This window comes from Ciona robusta, chromosome 12, assembly GCF_009617815.1.
Source record: "Ciona robusta chromosome 12, ASM961781v2".
NCBI lineage: Eukaryota > Metazoa > Chordata > Ascidiacea > Phlebobranchia > Cionidae > Ciona > Ciona robusta.
The window spans coordinates 7,140,856-7,166,208 of NC_143246.1; the positions used below are offsets into that span (position 1 = coordinate 7,140,856).

At 36.1% G+C, this 25,353-nt stretch overlaps 2 protein-coding genes across 3 annotated transcripts; both read left to right on the forward strand.

Annotated features, from left to right (window-relative positions):
• Positions 1 to 2,048: 2,048 nt before the first annotated feature.
• On the forward strand, positions 2,049 to 9,169 carry LOC149727344 (proline-serine-threonine phosphatase-interacting protein 2-like). 2 transcript variants are annotated; one of them, XM_089890054.1, is made up of 5 exons: positions 2,049 to 2,387; positions 4,530 to 4,679; positions 5,495 to 5,584; positions 6,150 to 6,342; positions 7,682 to 9,169. In XM_089890054.1, exons 1-5 carry the CDS (start codon positions 2,200 to 2,202, stop codon positions 8,216 to 8,218), a joined length of 1,158 nt encoding a protein of 385 aa, XP_089746180.1. In that variant the 5' UTR covers positions 2,049 to 2,199; the 3' UTR covers positions 8,219 to 9,169. The 2 variants fall into 2 exon arrangements, with proteins under 2 accessions (XP_089746180.1, XP_089746181.1); XM_089890055.1 differs by lacking the exon at positions 2,049 to 2,387 and adding an exon at positions 3,896 to 4,472.
• Positions 9,170 to 12,014: 2,845 nt separating this feature from the next.
• On the forward strand, positions 12,015 to 24,942 carry LOC149727345 (transcription factor RFX4-like). The gene is made up of 22 exons (XM_089889411.1): positions 12,015 to 12,193; positions 13,119 to 13,299; positions 13,693 to 13,816; positions 14,250 to 14,311; positions 15,993 to 16,070; positions 16,381 to 16,411; positions 16,665 to 16,775; positions 17,067 to 17,144; positions 17,497 to 17,610; positions 17,824 to 17,873; positions 18,048 to 18,207; positions 18,562 to 18,706; positions 19,005 to 19,090; positions 19,394 to 19,520; positions 19,821 to 19,934; positions 20,196 to 20,339; positions 20,662 to 20,753; positions 21,093 to 21,169; positions 22,208 to 22,314; positions 23,009 to 23,339; positions 23,681 to 23,847; positions 24,353 to 24,942. The coding sequence occupies exons 1-22, from the start codon at positions 12,034 to 12,036 to the stop codon at positions 24,496 to 24,498; spliced, it is 2,685 nt and encodes an 894-aa protein (XP_089745537.1). The 5' UTR covers positions 12,015 to 12,033; the 3' UTR covers positions 24,499 to 24,942.
• The last annotated feature ends 411 nt before the right edge of the window (positions 24,943 to 25,353 follow it).

The window sequence follows — 25,353 nt, forward strand, 5'->3', positions numbered from 1 at the left end:
TCTGAGTGCTACAATTACTTAGATTACATCACCACACGTATAGCTGACCTGCTACCATGGAAAGATATATATAACTACACAGCAACTCCGTCCCTACATTAATCAACACTCCACGCTGCTACCGTAATATAACCTGCGTTTCCTGCAATGCTTCTGTTCTCTGCTCAACCCTTTACACTATACAGCGGGCGACATTGCCACTATCTACCTTATAGATTGCGAACTATCACAACAAGACTGTGTCTTGGGAATCAAGCGTCCGCAACGCTCTCGTAGTAGAGGCGAACTTACGCTGCTTTCTCATCGCTACAACTTTATCCACGAAAGAAAAAGGAGAAAGGCACTCGCGACACAAGGTGACGACGCGCACAGCTGAAGGAATGACACCACGACCAACTTTTGACATCAGGACGTATTAACTTATTAAGACTTTGAACTTTTCACGCCGGGCGTCGAGCTAAATATAATTTATGGTTCAAACGATCGCCGTATTATGTGATTTATTTACAGAGACGCCCACCGCAAACCATTTGATAATGAAGCGAGACGGTTATGAAAACATCTGCCGTTTAAAATGACATAGTCTTTGCCGATTATGGTCACCACCATGTATTTAGGTGAATTACACTGGTTTTATGCAGAGCCAATTATACCTAAGGCTACCATTAGTTATTTGCGATAAATGCGGTTTCAGCCAATGTTAATTACATGACGCAAATACTATTATATTCCCACTGCGGCGCAAAACAGTCCGTTAGATGACGCTGCGGAGTCGTGGCAAATAAACAGCATATGATATATCTTAATCTGATTCGCCACACATTTGTTTGTGTAAGATAACTTAAAAAGCTTAAATCGATTGTTATGTGAGTGCAGCTTTAGCATTTAAGCGAGTCGTACGAGCTGTATGGAATGGAAAAATATGTTGTAACGATCTGGTTGCCCTGCAATGCGAGGATAAATAAGACACATTATCAGCTATGTTACTTAAGTTCGAAGTGAATTTCACAAGACAAAAGATAAAACGAAACATAGGCATTGACAGCGAGTTAGGGCGGAGCATTCGTTAGTGCGTGTGACGTATTGCGTAAAGACATTAGCTATGTTCGCCTACGGTTATAGCTTTGCACTGAGCTTATCTTTGCCTTTGAAAACACTTAGCTAACATACCTCTGACATTGACCAAACACAAACTGGCTACAGCAGTGATCTTATATTTACTTAAGTGGCAGAGTTAGCCTTGCTTTATATTTAATACCTAGTCAATCGTTACCACAGCGCTATATGGGTGGTGACAAACTGTTGCGGTGCAAGACAAAGATATGCAGGAAACATTATGCAGTTACGGTTTATGATGTATTTGCTTTCAGAGGCATTTGCCATAAAAGCTGTATCGACTCGGGACTGTATTGTTGCCAGTGTTATGAGAAGGGAGAATGAGGAAGCGTCGGTGTGTGTGTTTGTAAGCGCGAGCGGCGTGGTGTGACGTGCATAAGCGCCGTTGTTTCGTCACGATCCTTATTCTGATAAAGCAGAGCGCGTGTAATAAGATGCCATTCGCAATCAGGCGCAATTAGAAGTTTGCCGTGCCTCACAACACGCTGGTATTTTCGTATTCTTCGGGACTGGTTGGAAGCTATATATATATATTAACGACAAGATGGATTGTGGTCTAGAGGGGTCTATAGGGCAGTTGGGTCTGGAAAGCGTCTCGTGGGCACAAGAAATGAAATGTCACTTTCGTGGGGTAGATAAGGACGTATTCGTTGGGAAGTGAAACGAACTTAGTTCAGCCAAGGTTGCTGGTGTGGCGCTTAATAATTTACACGGTCGTATGCTAACAAGTAATAGCAGAAGGAATACGCAGAAGTAAGAAGTAAGCAAAGGGCAAAGCCAAGTCTAATTACGTTAAGCAATTAAGCTAAGTAATATCCTGTAATTAACAAAGCGTTGTAGGAGCGTCACGATGAAGTTACATATGGCCTAATAGAACACATGTATGAGCATGAATAATCTTTCATCTTTGTTTTATCTGATAGGTCCTGTTTTAACTTTTTTTACCAAAATTAACTTTTTAGCTTGTATCTCTAGGTCGGTCACACTTTAGTTGGACTTTTATTAACTACACTGGCGGTTTTTGTCGGTTCTGTTTCCTGCCCTAACTTAATGTTAATTTCCGGATAAAAACAAAAGACAATAATGAGCTATCCACCTGGTACTTTCCGCGGTTCATTCTGGGAGCGGGATTTTGTCACACAGACTGGTTTTGAAACAGTGGTGACGCACGTCAAGGAGGGACAACGTGCCTGTAAATGGTTGGAAGATTACCTGAAACTGAGATCGAAAGCAGAAGACGAGTTTGCGAAGGCGTTGCTCAAAGCATCTAAGTAAGGATATGAATAATGACCCTGATGTTATTACTTAAAACAAGCGCATTTAAACATAAAACAAAAAAGAGACATAAAGAGAAGGGAAGTAGCAACAGACAATAGTCGTTAAATACACGCTTGCGGGTAATAACTATTAGAAGAAAAGTACCAAATGTAAAGCGTGGCAGCTAAATACACAATACATTAAACTAGCAGCGAACTGTAATACAATCTCAACTCAAAGTCGATCTCGCGTGGTTTAATTTTGGTATTTTGACACTCAAAGAGACCATATGTACTACTATGGTACCGTTGAATACTGTCAACTCATGGTAGCCTACATTTCCTAATTGTATTTGTAACTGTAAACAACCCTATTAGAGTTGTGAGCATACAATTCTGTACAAACCATTTGTTTACTATTAAATGTGGAAAGCAAATGAGAATGAAGCATGTATCATCTTACCCCACCTACCAAACGTTGTAAGCAGACACGGAAACACACCCAAACTTACCCCTGTCAGTTCCAGCAGCCTAATATTTATACACTATTATTTATGTGGGCATATATGCCCAAGTTACACCTACAATACAATAACACGGATAGTTTATTTTCATCAACGCAGATGTAGCTTTAAGCCGCAATCATAACTGATGTAATATGGGTTTTATAACTCTACGTATGCGGAAGTATATGGAATTAAGTACGAGACGAGCGTTAGTGTATTATGGCACAGTGGTTAGTGCACCTGCGACTGTGGCCCGGCGGTTACAGGTTCGTAACTCGCTGCTGTCACCGTTGTGTGCGTGTGTGTTCTTGTGCAAGACACTTAACGGTAATTGCTACAACCCAGTGGTCGCTTATGAATTGTCTTAACTTTCAGCCATAAAACTAAAAAAAAACACCCACAAGTTGCATATATGTGGTAACACGTAAGTGGGCGCGAGCTCTATGAAATAGATCACCGGTGTAATAACGCCTCTGGTTGCCCCGCCATGTGAGGATAAATAAGATACATTCAATCATTCCTTTAAACAATGCATATCAATTACTTGCTGGCACTTTCGCAACTCCGGAAATCACGGCATTACATCACACACACAGGGCATACACATTGCCTTTTAAGTAGGAGACGCATTTAACTGAAATCCCAATTAATAATACTATACATCAAACACCGCTTTGCGAGGTGGTTGCCTTGTATAGGCAAATTCGAGATAATTTGTAAAGTGATGTAACCAGCTTTCGTAGAAACTGTTTACCGAACGTTCCGGCAATTCTTGGGAGGTATACAAACTTTAAATTCGTGTAATTTAGACAGAAGACAGATTTTACGAAACTGGTATAAATGAGTACCTTGTTTAAAATATAACATGTAGTCTAATATTGACATAATTGACCGGACAATACTTTATTGATACCACAGATGGTGTAGATATCATAGCACTTATTATGTTACCAATGCCTTCCAGAACATTTATACGATCAAATGATAATAAATGTAATTTGTTTACCCTAGCGTGGCTGAGATACAAGACAGTCGTTATAACACGGGTGTTCTGTTTCATACACCTGGTGCCCGCTTACGAGCTACCACACATGTAACTTGGCAAGCAACTAAAACTAATTTCAACAAGTACTTACTTTTATATAAAAACTTAACTTCATTAGTTTGTAGATAGGCAAAAAAACAACTGCAAATTTTAAGACTGTTATTTTATGGCTTAAGTATTAGTTTGGCGCCAGGCATATTTCCCCTGATAAGCAAAGTGAAGGGAGGGTAAAACTCTCTTATGAATTTTTATCAGGCTTGAACAAATACTTTCATTAGCGATACATCTGCGCGCTATGGTATGACGTAGAATGCCTCCATACCTCGCCTACTGCGTATATATTTAAAGCAATCACTACCAGTATAAACCTAATATAGAATGAATGGCTTTATCTTGTCTGCTCGGTCACGGTAACGAAGTTCTGAGTAATGGCCCATACAAAAGCGCCAAGTAACGGTAAAACGAATGTCTAACAAACGCTAATGCTGTAACTCTTTAATATGGGCCACCTTACCCCAGCAAACTGGAACCATCTTACCCCAGGCTGATGTATGTTGTTGTTTTGCCATGGTATTCCACAATACATAACATATACTGCACTTACAGACTAGAATTGCCAACTATGGAATACAGTGGGACTCTTAAATCATCTCTAGACACGTACAGAACTGAGGCGGAAGAAGAAGCAAACTTTCATTCTAATCTTGCCCAAAGGTTTTCAGAAGAAGCATCAAAGTTGAATGAATTTCACGGAAAGTAAGTATTATAGTAGGATGGGGAAAGATGAGACACTTTTAGTACATAATAGTTCACATTTTGATTGTGTTTTCAACAATTAACAACGGACTATAGGAGTTGTGAGGATACGGTTTTATAATTCCTTGAATATTCTTTGTTTACTACCAAATGGGACGAGGAACGGAATGAAACAGTGTCCTATCTTTCCCCACCCTACTATATAACTTTGATATATCTCTTTGAATAGAATAATGAGAATCAGTTAAACTATAATCTCAAAGAGAACGAAAGTAGCAGAAAAATGAGTCAGTGCTTTTTTTAATACAAAACGTTTGTTTGAGCTGGTAAAACGGAAAAAATCAAGCAAAAAATAGTTATATTTTTACCTAACCTGGTAGAATTATTGGTTCATACTTTGGCATTTGCTAAGTTAATAGTTTCATGATATAGAACATCATTATACAAAACTACAGGCCAAACAAAATCCCCATCAAATTGACAACGCAGATAAATTAAGGTACATCGTATTAAATATTCCGGAAAGTACAGTCGGTCATGTCAAGCGGAAGTTTGTTAGTCAACAATAAAACGAAACTCTTAGTCACTGGAAAGATAAGACTTGTGTGTGTAAATATTGAATAGCACGCACAGAGTGGTACCGTTGTATTTATGTTAAAATTTTAAACATCTGCCTTCAGGATTTTATTATGTACTTGTCCATTATTAGATGTTGGTTAACAAATATACAATGTCATTATAAAATAATTTTGGGTTGGGTGATTTATATTGAATTTTTGTTGTTGTTTGATTTATGATTTTGAAATTCTTTTCAGGCAAAAAGAAGAGAGAAAGAAGCATGAGGATATTGTGCACAGAACGCATAAAAACAAAGCAGAGTTATATCGAAAGATGATGCAATGCAAGTAAGAAATAAATGCGTCAATATCAGAAATACTAAAATATTTTTTTTAAATGTCATAGAAATGTCAAAGTTATACACTGTTTCATATACGCATATCATATATTTTTCAGTTTTATATTCAGACCCAGAATATTTTGTTCAGTATTGTTAACATAACAAATAGTAGCATTTTGTGCAAAGACCCAAGTTGTAAGAAAAAGTGATATAAAATTTACTCCAAACAGATTTTTAATTTGTGGACCTCTGATTGTAAAAAAAATATCCATGTTTTTTTAAGTATAGAGAAAATAATGTACAGTAGCAGTTTCCCCTTTGTGACTACTGTTGTCCTGCACCATGGCTCAGCGGTTTAGATGTTTGCATTATAACTGAAAAAACGGTGTTCAATGCTGGACGCTGCTATTATTGTGGTGTATGTGTCCTATCGCGAGTAGTCACTTTTGGAAGTACAAGGGCATTGGGGTAAAGGGTCAAACGTGGCATAAAACCATGGTCCTCAATGACCTCACCCACATAGAATGGAATGTGTTTACTGCTATTGTAATATTACCCAATTGTATTTATAGATCCTCGTATGAAAGCAAATGCAAGTCATCTGAAAAGGCTGATTCTGATGCAGAAAAGCTAAAGTTTGGTAATAAACCAAAGGAAGCGGAAAAAGCAAAGAAGAATGCAGCACAATGCCGCAGCAGTGCACTGAAAGCTGATGAAGATTATAAATCATCCATTGGGTGTGTGGAAAGTGCAAGGCAGTTATGGGTAAGCCGTTTCAACACTGTATCAATAGGCGCCAAACTTTTTAAAACGCAGGGGTAAATTTATCATTTTTTTACCCAATTACGGCAAACTTTAAAATGTAAACATCTAAATACAAATAGGTATAAAGCTGAGCAATATACTCCTACTCAATCTTGTACAGGGCATTCTAAACCACTATTTATCAACCTTTTTATATTTTGTGGCCCCTTTTAAAGACACTCAAAACTCATATTGGTGTAGCAGGGGGGTACAGGTGTTAAGTATCTTTAAAAAGGGGATATGAACTATTAAAGGTTGACATATAGTGGTTTAGGATGTTCTATTTAGAATTTAGATTGATTAATGATATATTGTTCGATACAGACCTGTTTTGATAAACACTTCCCAACAGTCTATAAATAGGCGCACGAACAGAGTATTGACTCAATTTAAACTGTAAAGTCAGTACTGTACCACTCATTACAAAACAACACTAATTATAGACTGATCACTAATTTGGAACTTTTAAAAATATAAATACTGTATGGGGAAAACAACAACTTAATGGAGAAGTCTGAACAAAAACTACAAATGTTTTGACCTTGCAAGTGTTTTGTGACTCATAGTCCTGAACAATTGAGCATTGTTATGCGAAAGTTTCCTGTTGTGACATCATAGGACCTATGCATGATGCAGTTGTATGAGTAATACTTGGTTTCTATATGTAACTGAAAAACAAAACAGATTTCCTGGTTCAAAAAGTTTTGGAATTTTACAAAAACAACTGAAACATCAGATCCAACACAGGACTGTAAACATATTCGGTTATAAACAATACATAGGGCTTTAAAGGTCGTTATTTTAGACCTATATTTGTGGTAAAGAGCTTATTAATAACATTTTGTTGTTGATGCCCTTCTCTTTGTTGCTTTATTAAAATAAGCTTTTTTCAAATGGTTAAAAACGAAAATGGCTGTTAACCAGTCTATATTTTAGATATTAAGTTTCCCCAACAAAATTGGCTGATGAAACATCAGAATAAAATTAATTTTTTTCAAAAAAGGATAAACAATAAGGATTTTTTTACAATATGCCTGGTACATTCTGTTACACTATTTACAATATAGTATTGTAACAACTTTGTCACAGTTAAAGCTTTATTCGATTGGTATTCTAGGCTGTGGTTTATCACGTACCGCCCGCTAGCGTGTCCCAAAATATAATGAACGAGAAAAACTAAGGTTATTCAGATTCCAGACTGTGCAGAACCCCCGCTAGATGCAACTCAATGCGCACACAGACACATTTACAAAAAAAAAATAAATACCAGAATGTAATTGAAGGTTATTTTATATTCCAGATAACTGAGCATTCTACTGCGTGTGATGTTTTCCAACGAATGGAGGAAGACAGGATTAAGTGTATGCGAAACACAGTATGGGTGTGCTGCAACTTTGTGTCGGACGTTTGCTGCAAATTAGACAACAGTCGAGAAAGAATTCGACAAATAACTGAAAACTGTGACCCTTCTTCAGATATTAAAGAATTCATTGCCCAGAAATCGACATGCATCGCCCCGTTACAGCAAATAGAGTATGGTTCTGCACAGAACAACGCGAATAGTGATCCAGGTTTTGGAAGTAAAGTGAACGGACATATTTATGAAAGTGAAGATGATTATTCACCAACAAGCTCAAACGCTGGGTCGGTTACTTCACAAACTGTATGCAGAGCAATTTATGACTACAATCCTAACTCTGAGGATGAGTTAGCGCTTCAAAAAGGCGATCAAATATCTTTAAGAAGCTCAACAACGGCAGATGATGGCTGGATGAATGGATACAATCATAGAACAAAATGTGAAGGTTTATTTCCACAAAATTATGTCAACTTTTAGCTATTTAAAGATCATGTTTTGCATGCTCCCTGCACTTCAAATTGCCCAATGTAGTCACTTATGTTGTGTATCTGCTCAGCCCCATGTTTCTGCAAAAACTTGTCAGAAGCGCCACTGTTAATGTGTGGGGTTAATTTGTACATTGCCATTCCCCAACCAATCTTTTGCAATACTTGTTACCAGTTTGAACTTGCACAGGGAAAAATTGAATGGGTTATACCATCCCCAGTTTGAAGCAGTATTCTTCATTTGATATTTATATATAGTATTTTAGCATTTGTTTTATTGGCTCCAATAACGCAAAGATGACGTTCTACTTGCAATACTCCAGTATTTTTCTTCTTATTATAATATTACTTGTAATTAAAATGTACTCGTACTATGGGTAATGTTCACCATGTGTTGTTTTTCTTACAGAATTATAAAGCTATTTTATGTTGATAGTTCTAATTTTGGCAAACATGTTCCAGTACCATGTTTTTCAACTTTTCATGGTCCGTGCCACCTTTCAGAGACACTCAACACCCGTGGCCCCCTGCTACATCAATAAAATAACCGATCATCAATGAAATAACAATAAAATACTAAGGTCCGCTTGTGGCTAAACACTCTGAAAATGAAACATTTGGCATTGGTTGAGACACCATGCCATAGCCATTATAGCCAATATACAGTTCTTACTTTATCCTAAGCAATAACAAAGTAATTGTATTTGAATAATATTTACATACAAAACTTTATTTGCATGAAAACACAACAGTACAGAATGAAAATTGTCACAGTTGCGTATATGCATGGCCTACCAACTCTGACTTTAATTAAGCAACCTAAATGCATTGTCAGCTAAATCGTGGCTTGAATTGATACAAGCCATAAACTAGCGTAAACAAACGAGAATGTTTCTCCTTATATTTTCATACACGTAATTGTGAATAAATAACATTCACTGCATTGCGATTATTTTAAGAATGTGATTATGCTGTTGTTTACAAAAGGGTTCAGAACGAATTTTGTTTGGAAATTTACAAGCGCTTAAATTAGCGTTTCACTTTAATGCCTATATATAGTACTCAAAATCGAGAATGCAAGATTTTAAATTAAATATACACGAAGTCATGAAGTATAAACATGGACCGAAAAGGCCGACATGACGCTTGAAATATCAGAACACGTTTTGTATCAGATTCGAAACCAGACGCAACGCAGACGTTTTAAAGTCCGGCGTCTTGGTACAGCAGTTAGCGCCTCTCCTTATACAAGACGATACAGGCTCGTATATCTATCATATTAAGCCAACAATCTTACAGACAAATTGATATATTTGCTTAAAACATCGATATTAGCATGCTTGATTAAAATGTTCGCAAATACAGAAATATAAGCTCATGTGTGCCACCAAGCGGCCGCCAATTTCTAAGTTATGACGCCGCGATCGGTAGGACAGAAATTAATTGTTCAAACACATGGGTCTCTTATGGTTTGGCTAAATTGCTAACCGTAGAAAAAAAGTATAAAAAAACAATCACCCAAAATTTGACACATATGTGATAACTGATAAGCGGACACGAAGTGTATGAAACGTAACACCCGTGTTATAACGACTGTTGTCACGCACACAAGAATAATAAAGCTTCATTTAATCATCATATATTCAAGTTGAAGTATATTAACACCTTAGCTATAGCCGTGATATATGACGTACGTTGCGGCAACCCATTTACATTGAGAATGTTTATCTTTGTCCGTATTCTCCCACACTATACATAACATATAGTTTGGTTGGGCGTAAAGAAAATATTAATTGTCAAAATCAGCACGAAATGATTAAACTTTGATTTAAAGCTTCGGGTCACTAGATTGAGGTTAAATATTGTGATGAGGCCATGTCGTTGTAGGGTGTATTAAAGCTGTTTTAATATATATTTATAAATGTATTTACATATTAATATAAAATACCATAGTAGGGTGGGGAAAGATGGGACATATTTTCCATTTATCTTCTCGTCCCATTTAGTAGTAAATCAGATGGTTTAAATAATTACCAACGGTCTATATGGGAGTCGTGAGGATACGGTTTTATAGTTCATTGAATATCTTTAGAAAGAGAAAATAGAATAAAAATGTTCCCCATCATATATATATAACGCCGACAATGCCACCATCAGTCTCTCATTCAAATAGAATATATGACAATGTTAGCTACTCTGAGTCAAACTTCAAAACCTTAATGTTAATATTTACTTTCTACTGTAACCGAGTAATAAACGTTTGTAGTATATTAAATCAATACAGTTCGCTAAACTTACCTACTACATACACCATAACGATTGCTTGCAATTTCCACGAGAACTGTGACAAATATATATATATATATATAATTACAGAAATCGACATCAAGTCAATAGGTATATGAGAATACAACCAATCGAGACACATATATAAATAGAAATAGGCATAAATGAACTTAAACGTGTATTATTATACAAGGGTAAGACGGTGCATGTTTTTCTTATATTTTATCGTCCTATTTGGTAGTAAACAGACTGTATATTTACAGAGTTAAATATAACCGTATCCTCATGGCTCTTATAAAGCTTTGGTACTTGTAGAAAAATACGGTAACATATATGTATAGTAGAGTGCGGGAAGATGGGACACCTCGTCCTTCTATTTTCTTACCATATTTATTAACCAAATAACATTCAAATATTTATAAAAACCGTATCTTTACGACTCCCATAGCCCGTTGTTAATTTTTTAAAACACAATTAGAATATTTGGAAATTATGTGCTAAAGGTGTCCCATCTTTCCCCCATCATAACTACATATTCCCATGTATAACTGTATCTAGTATTAATTTGGAAGATGCAATTTCTATAAATACGATGTTTCTGAAGATCAAACAAAGGAATTTCTAAAAACACACGAACTGCTAGTCATATTTATGGTTGATGCAAATACGTTGTATTTGTGATGTAATAGAAGCTTTTACGTAACGATCAAAGAGCGTAAGTTGTAAATTTTCAGTTTCGAGTTAAAGATATCATTTGTTCTATTGTCTCAGAGTGGGACAAGTAAATAAAACAGCAATATTTGGCGATGTATATATCAAGCGTCATACGCTGATCTAAAGCAGATACCGGCCTCGGGATTCGGTATGAGGTAATTAACAAACTAAACTCATCGGCGCTTCAAACAAAGAGCAAGTGATTTAAGCCCACGGTGTACCGACACATTGGTAAACAATGTAGGCAGTATAGAAGACGGGGCACGGCGGTGTGATACTTATATAATTGACAACTAAGTCAATATACTGTGCTATACATATTTAAGTACATGGCGCCCAATCACCAGTCGGTAAACTGGTTCAAACCGAAACGAATTAAAGTAATAGACTGACTAGGAAGGAATAAAAAAGCTTTATTATTATGATATACCGGGTAAGACAAACAATTAAAAATACAAAGAAATACGTCACGTCATTTATTTTTCTGAGGATATAATAACTAAAGAGATTTATTTTATGTTATTTAATGTTTCGAGGCGTTGTAGGTAATATACGAATGTGGAGAACTGGGCGAAGAAATTAGTATGTATTTTACAGATATACAACTACATTGCAAAATGATGTGTTAGCCCAGTTGCAAGGTTACAGTACCAATATTAGTCGCCGACAATAGTAGCAGCGTCAAGCTTTGAACCCGTATTTTAAACGATCAGCCGCGTTAACTACTTTTCTACAGCGCCGCATGTTTTCAGTATTGCTAACAAAAACTTTAAACTTTTCTAGGTCTTTGATAGATCGTTGAATAACATGGTTCTGGGGTGTTTTGATTACCCTTTAAACCTTCATAGAACGGACATGGAATGTTGTGCGCAATTAACCTACTCTCCAAGTACCGTGGAGAATCAGTACGAAACCTTGACAGCAACTATGTTAGGTTGTTCCAATAAACGAAAGCTTTCAGACACGGGTAAGTATACAAAAATAACACTAAGGATTTTACATGGATGAGGCCTTACGGGGAGATACGCCGTGGGACCAAAGTTGGCCCATTACCCAAACACTATACATGCTCATTTTTTTTATATATATTATGGTGAGACCCTACAGTTAAGCACCCCAGGAGACCTGGCACTTAAGTCACAGTTGGCTCATTATAATTACCAACACGGAACTACCTTGCACCTATTTGTTTGTAAACTTACTTTCTATAACAAATTTTTAACTTGCACGCGTATAACTCGGTGTCCCGTCTTCCCCCACCATACTGTAGAATTAATGCAACTTTAGCTAACAAGAGGACGCCATTTTGAAAAAACGCTCATTAATTGAAAAATACATTCGAGCATCAAACAACTAAGCAAGCAACACAACTTATTAAAAATGGCATGTATTATTGAATCCACCACACGGGCAGTAATATAAAATAGCTTGTTTTCAACTGAAAGTTGCAAATACAAAGTCGACACTCCTAAACCCCAAGCAAACACCACCCGAACCTGCATAGCCATGCCCTTATAATGACCTAACAATTAATATAACCTCGCACCTTTCTTACTTTGTCTACTGTTTTCACCGTAATTTAATTCCAATCACTTTAAAATATTGTTTTGGCAGTCCGCTTTTTGACGCATTTTATTTTTAAACGTGTTTTTAATCCCTTCATGTTTTAACGAATGTCGTCTTGCTGCTAATGTTTCGTTGTTTTAATTAATTTGTCCTTTCCTACCATTTCCAAAAAATGGATAAAACTTACTTTACGTTAAATTTACCATGGTATATAAATTAGCAAATACGTTACGTAACCGTTAACTTGACTATAACCTTTTAATACCATTATAGTTTTAAAGTTTGTTACTATGTGAGTTCTTTATTTATGCATTGTTACGTTATAGATTGCAACGAGCCGCGATCTAAGATATCATCGACAAGAAATGACATTCTAGATAACAGAAAATCATTCTCTATGACCGGACAACGTTCACCACAAACGAACAAAGCACGTAATTATGACGTCAAAACTGTAAAACGGCAGGCACAAACCAAAAAGAAGAAGATTGACATGACTCTGGATTGGTGAGATCTTAACTTTACGCTTTAGATTTAGCGCACTATATACATCAGGGGGTATGATAGGCAAACTCTTGTTGCATCAATCCGAGGCCCCATCCATATAGAATACCGATATAGAATACAGGCTTGGGCAGAATGGGCAAACTGTAAAAATAAATTCCAGCTCTTTAGACGTGCTCGGGCTCCCGCGGCTCATCGCCGTAGACCCATATAGAGTGCCGCCATTTACACAGCACCATTCTATATATAGTTTGTACATGGTGTCGGTCCGTAGGACGTTAAACCGTCAGTACGTATATATATTACCAAAAAGACTTGATCAGAATCTATAAAAGTCGACATATGTACGAAGTAGTTTTACCTATTTTTTAATTCAAAGTATTTTTAATCTTTTAGGCTAGAGAAAAACTACGTGATATGCGATGGCGTGTGTCTTGCCCGATGTATTCTATACAGCCATTACCTTGACTTCTGCAATAAAAGCAACATTGAACCAGCTTGTGCTGCTACTTTTGGCAAGGTAGATTTTTGTTTTTAACAAATAACAACAAACAAGAAGGCCCTACTAGTATATTTAGGTTTTTAAACGTTGCATGTTTTGTTGTGGCGTTTATTACTGACTTTTTGAACCGAATGCTGTTACAACCTTTATATAGTATTTTCTGCATTTTATAATTATTGGGGTCAAATATGTGAAACTTACAAACGGTTTTCACGGGGTAATAAATAAATTGAAGTTATATTAATCCTCGCGTGGCGTGGCAACGATAGTGGTTTTAACACGCGTGTAAACCATGATAAACGGACCCAAGATGCCTTCAAATCGATCTATTTATTGCCAATTGTGGTCTAATAGGCACACACGTAGTTTAAAGTAGCGACAGATTCAATTTAGATTAATATTCAATTAATTGGCGCACGTGCCGAGTTAAACAGTTTAATTTCTTTGCCAGACGATCCGTCACAAGTTTCCGTTACTAACCACCAGGAGATTGGGGACACGTGGCCACTCAAAGTAAGTGAGAGCATATTCTTGCTTGGCGACCAATAAGACTTAATAATACGAGTTAAAATGCCATGACTCGTGTTACTATATTTGAAGCCCTTTGAAAACATAGCATAGATTAGTATGCCTAATCACGCTGATATATTAAATTATAAATATAGCTAAAAAAACGGAACGAGTTTACATCAAAAAATCAGAATCGCTAAACTCATCTAAATACGAACTATCTGCACATCAAGACAATCGCTTAACGGTCTATATAAAGCAGAACCCTAATCAGAACATCCCACGAAAACGTATCGGTTAAAATAAGCGGTATAATCAAAACTGCTAAAACTAAATCACAACAAATATATAAACCAACAATCGCTTAGGTGTACAAATATGAAACCTTAGATAAAAAGACAAGACATTGCTGTTAATATGAAAATAGTTCCGCAGTTGGTTTTGTCCTTTTCTGTTAAATCTAAACCGACGCGTGTGCAATATGTATTGAAAGCACCATGTAAGCCAGGCAGAAACTAACACTTTAATTTGTTAGTGGTAAAGATTTGAATCTTAATAACCATTGACATTATATACGCTTGCGAGTTATGTATTTACATAGTATTGAAATATCTCAGTAAGTCAATAACGGACGTAATTACCCGCTAAGTTATGAAGTTCAGTCGTTGACCCAGTTTCTGATACTTCCTGATCATCCTTGTTGATTTTTGATAGCTAATACCGCATGTAGAAGATTTTTGATTATTAAGCAATAGACGTGATTTAATTAAATTAGGTCTCAGTCAACAATTAAGCGGAGATCGTATATTTGCAGAACCATTGCGTTCGTAAAGCTGCAGAGAGTGTATGAAGTATTAGCAAATAAAGTCTTAGCGTCAATAGATACAAGAAGATCCTATTTAATGGTCGTAATCTTTCAGCAGCGAATGGCGCCAGGCAGTTTATTAAAAATAAATCAAAGGTCTGGCATTATTGCATCAGTGTTTGAGGAAGGTAATAGCAACGTAGATGTTTTGGCAAGTTACGTCACGTAACAACGTGGTACACTAGTCCGAGAAACGTAATGTCGAACAACACATCAGCATGCTTTGATCTTAGTCGATTAGACTTTCATATTTACACACTCGTAAATTACAACCAACTCACGAGCCGTATCTGCTTCTATGTTCAATTAATCTAAATAAACAACAATCTAATATAAGACTGCAACGTCCACTAAGTAATAGGGACATAGGGTCAACTATGCTACGGTCAACAGACATAATGTATTTGAACATTCGGTTAACGGAATTTTAATTACAGAGGAACAAAGTTCACTTTTTCGACGTCCCGTAATTGAACCCAACACCTATTCGGGGAAATTTTAATTATACGAATTATTTACTCCGTGTTTTATTGACTTGCGTGCAAATGAAGTACGTTTACAACACTCAAAGATATTTAATTAATTTATGCGCGCTACTTTTATTCAATGTGTGTTGAGGTTTAAACGGTTAACTCTGGCCAATATCTATATAGGGGCCTCTTATGCGTACCTTAACGTAGGACCCCACCCATAATACGATAGGAAAGGATAAAAACTATAAACATTTGTATATATATATACATTAACTTTAATAAAAATATAAAAAATAGAAGGATATACCAAACTATAGCCTTAACAATGAACTTTTTCTATACTTAGATACCATTACTACGGCATAGGAATCCGGGAAACAAGCATTTACTACAACTCTGTATTCGCTGGTAAAGGGTTGACACGGTAAGCACTATATATAGTAGGGTGGGGGAAGATAGAACACCTTTTCATTCCATTTTCTCACTCCATTTGTTAGTGAATAAAGTACATTTAAAAAATCATAAAACCGTATTCTCACGACTACTATAAACAAAGCAATTAAATGTATATTGCCATCTGGGTTGAAGTGCCTCGAAACTACCGGAACGCTTTTCCGCAAAATTATAAATAAATAACAAGCTTTCGCAACAGTGTTCTAGTAGATTGTGGTTAAAATCTTGTTATAATCACATACAATTACACAAGTGGGCAATATTACCTTTACATTTATTAGGTTTTCTCCGGCTCTCAAGCACGAAACAGAGGTAAGTGGGGTATGAATGTTTTGTGGCGGATACTTTCAGTCATTATTACGAGATGTTATGTTTTTTTGTCACAAATGTAGCTTTGTATGTGAATTTTTTTTTAGGAAGGATGGTTTTTCGTTTTGTCTGTATGGCTGGCAATTCATATTTAAACACGGCTTCATTTTTATATAAGCGATAACGGTTGAAGTAATTGGTGGGAATTTTCGTTTTATATTTAACGTATTTTTTACTTAATTCATTTAACTTGCAGTCATCGGCCGACGGTGTTGGGCAATATCCACGTAATTGCATGCGAAGGTTTCTGGACGAATTTCCTGATGCGTCGCAATTTAGTGAGACAGGGGAAATTCCAAGAGAAACAGTAAGAAGTCAAATTTGATTGGAAATATTATTATATGTTTTGCAATGTCAAGTTTGTTGTATACCCATTTAGCTGGGACGCGGGGACAGGGTGTGTGAAACAGAACATCCGTGTTATAACGAGAATGAAACTTTTTTATCATCCCCGGCGGGAAAACCCCAGTAGTGATAGCGGGAAAGCCGCAGTAAAGTTAAAAACACTTGTGTTCTGTTTCAAGCATGTCGTTTGTAGCAACCTAATGGGACTAAACTATTTTATCAAGGTGTTTTAACACAACATTTTACTCTATAGGTACAGGATTTCCTTTCTTACTACAAAGGATACTGTGAGCGAATTATAAACGCGGCTGGAACGCGATCTTTTGACCTTGTGAGTATACAATGCGTTTCAGTTGTTTATATGCTTTGGTGTGAGTGGTGAATCCTCGCCGGTAACCACTTACCCCTAACTGTTTACCACCGATAAACTTGTTACAAATCAATGTTTATTAGAAAAGGTTCCATGGTACACCCAAACCTCTTTTGCGGCGCTATATTTAACAAGTATAATAGAAATGTTACTCCATCTAACTTTACGAAAGTATCCCTTCAGTTTAAGCATTTTACACAAAGACACATACACGATACACCTTTCAGTATCGAGCATTGAATCCAGTTTACTTCAGTTACTATGCGCTCAACCACTAAAAACCTCCAAATTTGAACGAAATCATCTTTTTTAGATCCCCTCTATTCATCTGGGTTGTTGGGAGGGCTTTGCATCTCAGTATTTGGGAATCTTAAACAATGTTGTCATCATTGACCTTATTGCACTGTGTGATATCTTATTGCATGAGGTAATATTGAGCATGTTAACTTATGGTGGTAACAATGTGTGTGGTTTATATGAATATATGTAGCATATTTATCTTGTGGCGTTATAACACGGGTGTTCTGCTTCACATACCTCGTGCATGCTTATGAGTCGGCTGCCAGTTCAAGAAACCTGCTATAACTAATGAATATGTAAACCAGAGCTGAACAACCTTGTTTAAAATGCTAACTTTCAGAGCTTGACTGATCTACTTCTACCAGCAGCATGCAACAACATGACAGAAATGTAAGTGGAATTATACATCATAGTATAGATAACTAGTACTTAAAGTTCAACCCCACCCACCAAAAAACAATCTCTAAGATACATACGTTGTGACTTGAACTATATACCCAACGTTTTATAGGATTTTTAATTTTGATCACTTATTAGCAAGACCTTTAACCAATAATTCTATAGAGAACTACTGGAAGTACGCAATGTAGGAAAGCAATGGGAAGGCTGGGTGAAAGCTTCATTAGTGGGATGTCCTGAGCAACTTTCGGTGAAAAGGTCACTCATAGCTCAACAGTTTGGGCAATCTCTGGTTCGACAAACTTCATTTGTGAATCTTTCCAGGGTTAGTGGCTTTACTGCTTATATTGTATTCTTAAAAAAGGGAAATCTTTGTACATTGAGCTGGCGTTTTGATACAGAAATATGACTTGGTAAATTATTAACCAAAGTTTGTTGCTACCTTTTTAGACCATGGCGTTTTCTGTATTAAGTTACTTTACCAATTTATTTTAGACCTAATTTGACTGCATGAGTTGCATACTTTTTATTCTACATGTGTAAGTCCTACAGTGAGGCAAGAGACCTGGGGTATAGGCCGAACCTTTCATGCTTATAGAAAATTTCACAACAAAATTTGTACCTTTTTTAATCACTGCATTTTTGTGTGAGTTTTATTTACAATGTACTTATTTTTCAGACTGTTCGGGCTATAATGGAAGACAGAGCAACAGTGACGCCAATGCTAAGAGACATTGAGAACATTGACCTCAAAAGCATGGGATCCCAGGCTTTCTATGCAAATACTGAAAGTGAAGATCAAGATACAGACCTTAATTCAGAATGTAAGTGGAAACAAAAGGCTTTGTTTATGAATGTAAATGTAAGTTGTCTATACTTGCATGGCGGGGCAATGATAGTTTTTATAACATGGGTGTTTTGTTTCATACACCTCGTGCTTGTTTACCAGTTCCTGAGTCACAATATATAAATGAATGTAACTTATTTGTCCTTACGTGGCAACGATAGTCATTAAATGGCATGGTTGTTCCGTTTTATACACCTTGTGCCCCCTTATGAGTTACTACATATATAACTTTGTGGGTCACCACATTGTATTTTATAATGTTACCAATGTTTTAGTGATCAAAGAGTTAAAGGACTTGTTAAACAAGAGAGCAAACGTTGATATGTTTGTGGAGTGGTTGGATAATGTTGTGGATCAAAAGGTAAATTAATAACCTTGATAAAAACTTTTTTAAACCTTATTTATTTATATATATTATATATATATATATATCGAAGTTTAATTTATTTGTCATTGTACTACAACTATGAATACACAGTGTTACAGTAAAATGTGGTTATTCCAATTGGACTGTGGGATATACATGAGTTGAGAACACTTGTGCATAGACAAAAGTAAAAAGTTCATAGAGGAATATAAAGAAGTAGTAATGATCACTTTATATACAAAAAGTAACAGCTTTAAGTCAAATGGTAGTTTTCATGAAATAATACACCTAATACAGGTGATCAAACCAAGCAAACAAAATGGCAGGTCCATGAAAAAACGAGCTCAAGACTTTCTTCTGAAATGGTCTTTCTTTGGGGCAAGAGTGATGCATACATTAACCATTAACAATGCTGTCAGTTTCAGTAAGTTATATCGTCATGTGTGAATGATTGTCTTTCGCGTATGACGGGGCAATGACAGTCATTCTATTATATTTTATTTCACATGTAAATATGTAACTTTGTGTGTGATTGTTTTTATGTAAGCCTGACAACTTGGACAACCCATTAGTAACCACTGGGTTGGAACAATTGCCGTTAAGTGTCTTGCCCAAGAAGGTATACCTTGGTTGTAAAATGCAAAGCAAGTTCTAATAAGCCACAGCAACATTTAAGTAAAGTTCCCTTTTAATTAAACCAATGTAAAAACACATTATTCCACAGATTCGTTTCATTATCTCCGTATGCTAATGGATGAATACATTCTCTTTGCTGTAGAGACGCAATTCAACAACGAAAAGCGGCAAGAGTTCAGAAATTTAGTTGCAAAACACATCAGTAAGATAGAGTTTAAAACTATAATTCTAAACCATAGTAGCATGTCAACAACATCCAAATAAAAGAGCTATACCACCACTGACTGACTTTACATATACTCCAATGCATATGTATAAATATATACCTGTAACACATTTCATCATTTAGTTAAAACGCTCATAACTGTACATGAGATTCAATTACATTTTGCAGTTTTTTTTGTATTGGGTTTATATATAAATAAATATATATATAGATTATATAAAATTTCCAATCTTACAGAACACACAAAGTCGCCATCAACCAGCAATGCAGTTCTAACCTACCCAACTACAAGTCCTATTTACCCAGATGAAGGATTACGTGGAAGAAAGGCTTGGGAGCAACCATGGCCATCGGAAGCTTATTCTTCTAATATGCCACTCGGTAAGCTATTTCATGCAATCATATAAAACATGGAAAGTTAGTCAACTGTGGTCTAAATTTGATAGTGGATCTAATTATACATATTTTTTATAATAAACAAGAAAAGTGCCATGTTCTGTGTAGTAGAAGTCTTTTAGTACAAATGAAAACTTATATAATAGTAGAATGGTTACAATTTAGGGTTTTGTGTCATATTATGTATATTTGGGTATGCCTATTTAAGAAGGGAGACCATATTTCAGTTCGTAATATGGTTTTAATAAAACAAAAGGTTAAAGTTATTTACTTTAAACCAAACCAATATCATCTTATATGCATACAGGTTATACTTCAGTTGATGTTACTACTAAAAGTTCACTACCTACTACTATCAAAGAAAATGATTCTTATTACACTACAGATACACAAGGCCAGGTTTGTATATGATTTACATAAAGTTAGTATAATAGAGGTTATGGGTTCAAGGCTCATAGGAGTCATAGCTGCTACTATTGTGGGCAAATGTGTCCTTGGGCAAACATTTAATGCGATTGCTTCAACCCAGTAGTCCCTTATGAGTTGTCCAAATTGTCAGCCATAGACTACAGAACATCCCAACAAATAATCACCCACAAAGTTATATATATGCAAACGTAAGCGAACACGAGGTGTATAAAACAGAACACCCGTGTTATAATTACTGTCACCATGGAAAGATTAATAAGTTTCATCAATTGTGGTATATCAACCCTTAAATAATATCATATTCCACAGGACTATGCAGCAGACTACAGCGTAATGCCGTACGCTTCTGAATATGGGATGTATTCCTACAACATGCAACCACGACCGTATGTAAACCTCTTTTAATATACCTACCTAATGTAACATATGTTAACCTTTTCCAGTTTAACTACTTGATGTTATTATGTTTATTTAATACTGTATAACAAAGGGGTATAGGATAGGCATAACATTGGTATATGTGTAAATGCCTAAATGGTGTAACATACTACATTTTAGCACCTAGTGTTACACCTAAAACAGCTCTTTCCCCGCTGTTAGGTGTCTATACAAACAAGCAGAGCCAAAGTATATTGCATTCACCACATTAATCAATGAGGTTCCCTATGTTTGACAACTATGAATGTAACTGTATTTTAACAATGTCACCCCAGATTTTACCCTGTTGTTAGGTGTCTATACAAACAAGCAGAGCCAAAGTATATTGCATTCACCACTTTAATCAATGAGGTTCCCTATGTTTGACAACTATGAATGTAACTGTATTTTAACAATGTCACCCCAGATTTTACCCTGCTGTTAGGTGTCTATACAAACAAGCAGAGCCAAAGTATATTGCATTCACCACTTTAATCAATGAGGTTCCCTATGTTTGACAACTATGAATGTAACTGTATTTTAACAATGTCACCCCAGATTTTACCCTGTTGTTAGGTGTCTATACAAACAAGCAGAACCAAAGTATATTGCATTCACCACGTTAATCAATGAGGTTCCCTATGTTTGACAACTATGAATGTAACTGTATTTTAACAATGTCACCCCAGATTTTACCCTGCTGTTAGGTGTCTATACAAACAAGCAGAGCCAAAATATATTGCATTCACCACATTAATCAATGAGGTTCCCTATGTTTGACAACTATGAGTGTAACTGTATTTTAACAATGTGACCCCAGATTTTACCCTGCTGTTAAGTGTCTATACAAACAAGCAGAGCCAAAGTATATTGCATTCACCACATTAATCAATGAGGTTCCCTATGTTTGACGACTATGAATGTAAAGATATTTAACAATGGCCCCCCAGATTTTGCATAAACTTATGGTACCTATGCGTATGCCTTAATATTTCTTTAAATCACAGGGGTCCAAGTTTTTATGACAGTGCAAGTAGTCCATACAGTGGTGCGAGATCACAATTCCCCCTTGTTTATGAAACTGATGCCTCTGTGACATCACCACAACAATCAGGTAAAAAATGATTGACATATGAGTGTTGTTGTAGCATTATTTAGTCCGGCGCCGTGGTGTAGTGGTTAGCGCGCCTGCCTCTAACCCAGAGGTAATGGGTTCAAGGCTCGTCGCTGCTACCATTGTGGGCGTATGTGTCCTTGAGCAAGACACTTAACGGCAAATTAACGGCAATTGCTCCAACCCAGTGGTCACTAATGGGTTGTCCAAATTATCAGCCATACATAAAAATGAAAAAAAAAAAATCCCAAAAAAATAATCACCCACAAAGTAACATACGTGCACACCTGTGTTATAACGACTGTCGTTTTCCGGCCACACGAGGATAAATAAGTTACATTCATTCATTCATTCATTATAGTGATATGGAAATAAGTGTCTACCTTATGCACTGAAATAGCAACTGGTTATTCAAATTACTATGTATTCCCTTATTGTAAAACAAACTTCTGCCTAAATAAAGTTTAATCCAAGTGCTGCTAAAGACGCAGCAAACAAAAATCAAATCCGAATAATGGTGTACCAAAGAGAATATCTGTTTCATTAATAACTGCCATCATAAATGTGTTATTAAGTTGCAATTTTAGCACTTGTTGTATACTGCTATAGCAATTATACAACAACATTTGTTCAACATTACAAGTGTCAGGGCCAGATTCATAGAATATATTACAAATACCAAACTTCTTCACAGGTTTCTACAGCTCTTACCTACCAGCGCAACCTCAAGCAAAACTAATCAATCCCACATACATGGAGACATCACGACTGCCGGAGTTATTTCCAAGTTCCAGCGAATATGATCGTAAAGCAAAACCAGGAAGCCCAACAGAACCATCGGGAAGCAAGGGGTTCCAACTACAAATAAGCAATCCAAGCGCTGTTTCCACTTCTTCCCTTGATCTCCATGTGTTAACACCAGCACAGAAAAGCACTTTATCATCTGAAGCTGATTATCTTACTGCAATGTGTTACACTAGTCCACAGATGGTGAATGAAAACAGATATGATGGCTTCATGAAAAGGTAGATACATAAATTAGTGTAATTTATTATATGGTGTAGCAAAGGCATTATAACATAAAAGTTCTATAACATAGGCTTCACCTTCACATAGGAAACAACTCTATCGTATATGCATATGTGCCAAAAAAATGAAGTGATACCACTTTACTAAATGTTTAAACTTGGTATGACTTACTTCATCACACATCAACATAAATAAGAGCATAATTTTCCCATTCTGCTGGTTTTGATACAAGACAGAGTTTATTATAGAACTCCTATGGTATAAAAACATAATTGTGTTAAATCAGCACTTTGCCTGCCATACTTTTTTACATAATCTAACTTGAATAACTCTTTAGTGGCCAAGCTAAAGATTGGGGGAAGGAATACACAAGTTACACTGAAGTTCCCCCACCAACAAACGAACTACAACCACAGGAATCTTTATTTTTCCAACCAACTACAAATGAAAACAATCTTACACAAACAAATTTCGATTGCCAGCTTAAAAGTAAAGATTTTCAAGGTAATGTATTCAAATTATCAGTTATTCCAGTGGCACAGTTTTGTCCTCTCTCGTTGTAACCAAAGTATACCAGACTTTTAGCCTGTCTGCCTGCAATACAGAGGTAGTAGGTTCAAGACTCGTCGCTACCACCATTGTGGGCGTTGTGTATCTTTGGGCAAGACACTTAACAGTAATTACTGCAACCCAGTGGTCACTAATTGATAGTCTAAAATGTCAACCATCCATATAAACAATCACCAACCAAGTTTAACAAAGTGTATGAAATAGAACACCCTTGTTATAAGGACTGTCAATGCCCCAACACGAGTGGATAAACAAGTTGCATTCATTCAATCTTGGGAATCATTCGTTTAAACTACGTAGTGAAAAATCCCAAGTTACAGTCTTACAGATCAGACAAAGACAAAAGACCATTCAGTTATTACAATCTCGAATAGAAATCTTACTAGTTTAAAAATCAATTGCATTTACTCGTCTATTAATTCAATTACTTTTTTAACAGAAGAGCAAGCTTGGGATGATGGGTACCTAACCACAAGGAATTGCACAAAATCTGGTGAAACCTCTTCAACTACAATGAGTATACCAAGCTCCAATACACAACAGGATAACTTGCCATCCATCACTTCAGTGCTAAATGTGGATTAATCTAAATATTTTTCGGTTCATCTGGTATAAAACTTTTATGTTTCGGTATAACAACACATTTTTTTTATTTTTTTGGTGTAAAAACTTTAATATTTTGTGGTAAAAAACTTTCACATAACCTTAACGTTTCGTCTGCAACTCGGCAAGACTCCATCAGAATTTAATAGTAAAATTAGCGATTTTTATACCAGATGAGCTGATAAAATATTATTTTACATTGTGCCTGGTAGCAAACAGGACAGGAGAATCAGCTTACACAGAAACTCATTTTAATATACACAGACCTGTTACAATTAGAGTATAATGCATTAAACTAGGGATTATGTAGCATACCTGGCATAAGTAACAATTTTTTGTTATGTGCCAATCAACTTTTAAACCTACATTTGAAGTGTAACCTCTGCTTTTATATTTATTTTCGAGTGACGTGTGTTTGTTTGCGTGCAGTTTTACAATAAACCAACCGTTTTAAACGCAATTCTGTTGTTGTTTTTGTTGAACTGAAAAGTAAAGTTACATTATACTGTTTTTTCGGAAGTAACAGTCACGCTTCTTACTTCTGTGTCGTCCATAAGCGTGTTAAAACGACTGTCCCGTTTTTTCACGGTATTCTTTGCTATTTCAATCTTCGTTACCGTGATCAAGGGACAAAATAAAGTCATTCATACAGGATATTTGGCAGCCGCATGACGGCACTAAAGCACAAGAAACTTCCTAAATATTAATACACAGACGCGTGTTTCCAGTATAAGAAAATGCAATGATTTCTATATTCGAGGGCGAAGAGATAAAAAATATTTAAGCAGCCGCATGAAGGCGCTAAAGCACAAGAAACATTACGTACATTAGAACATG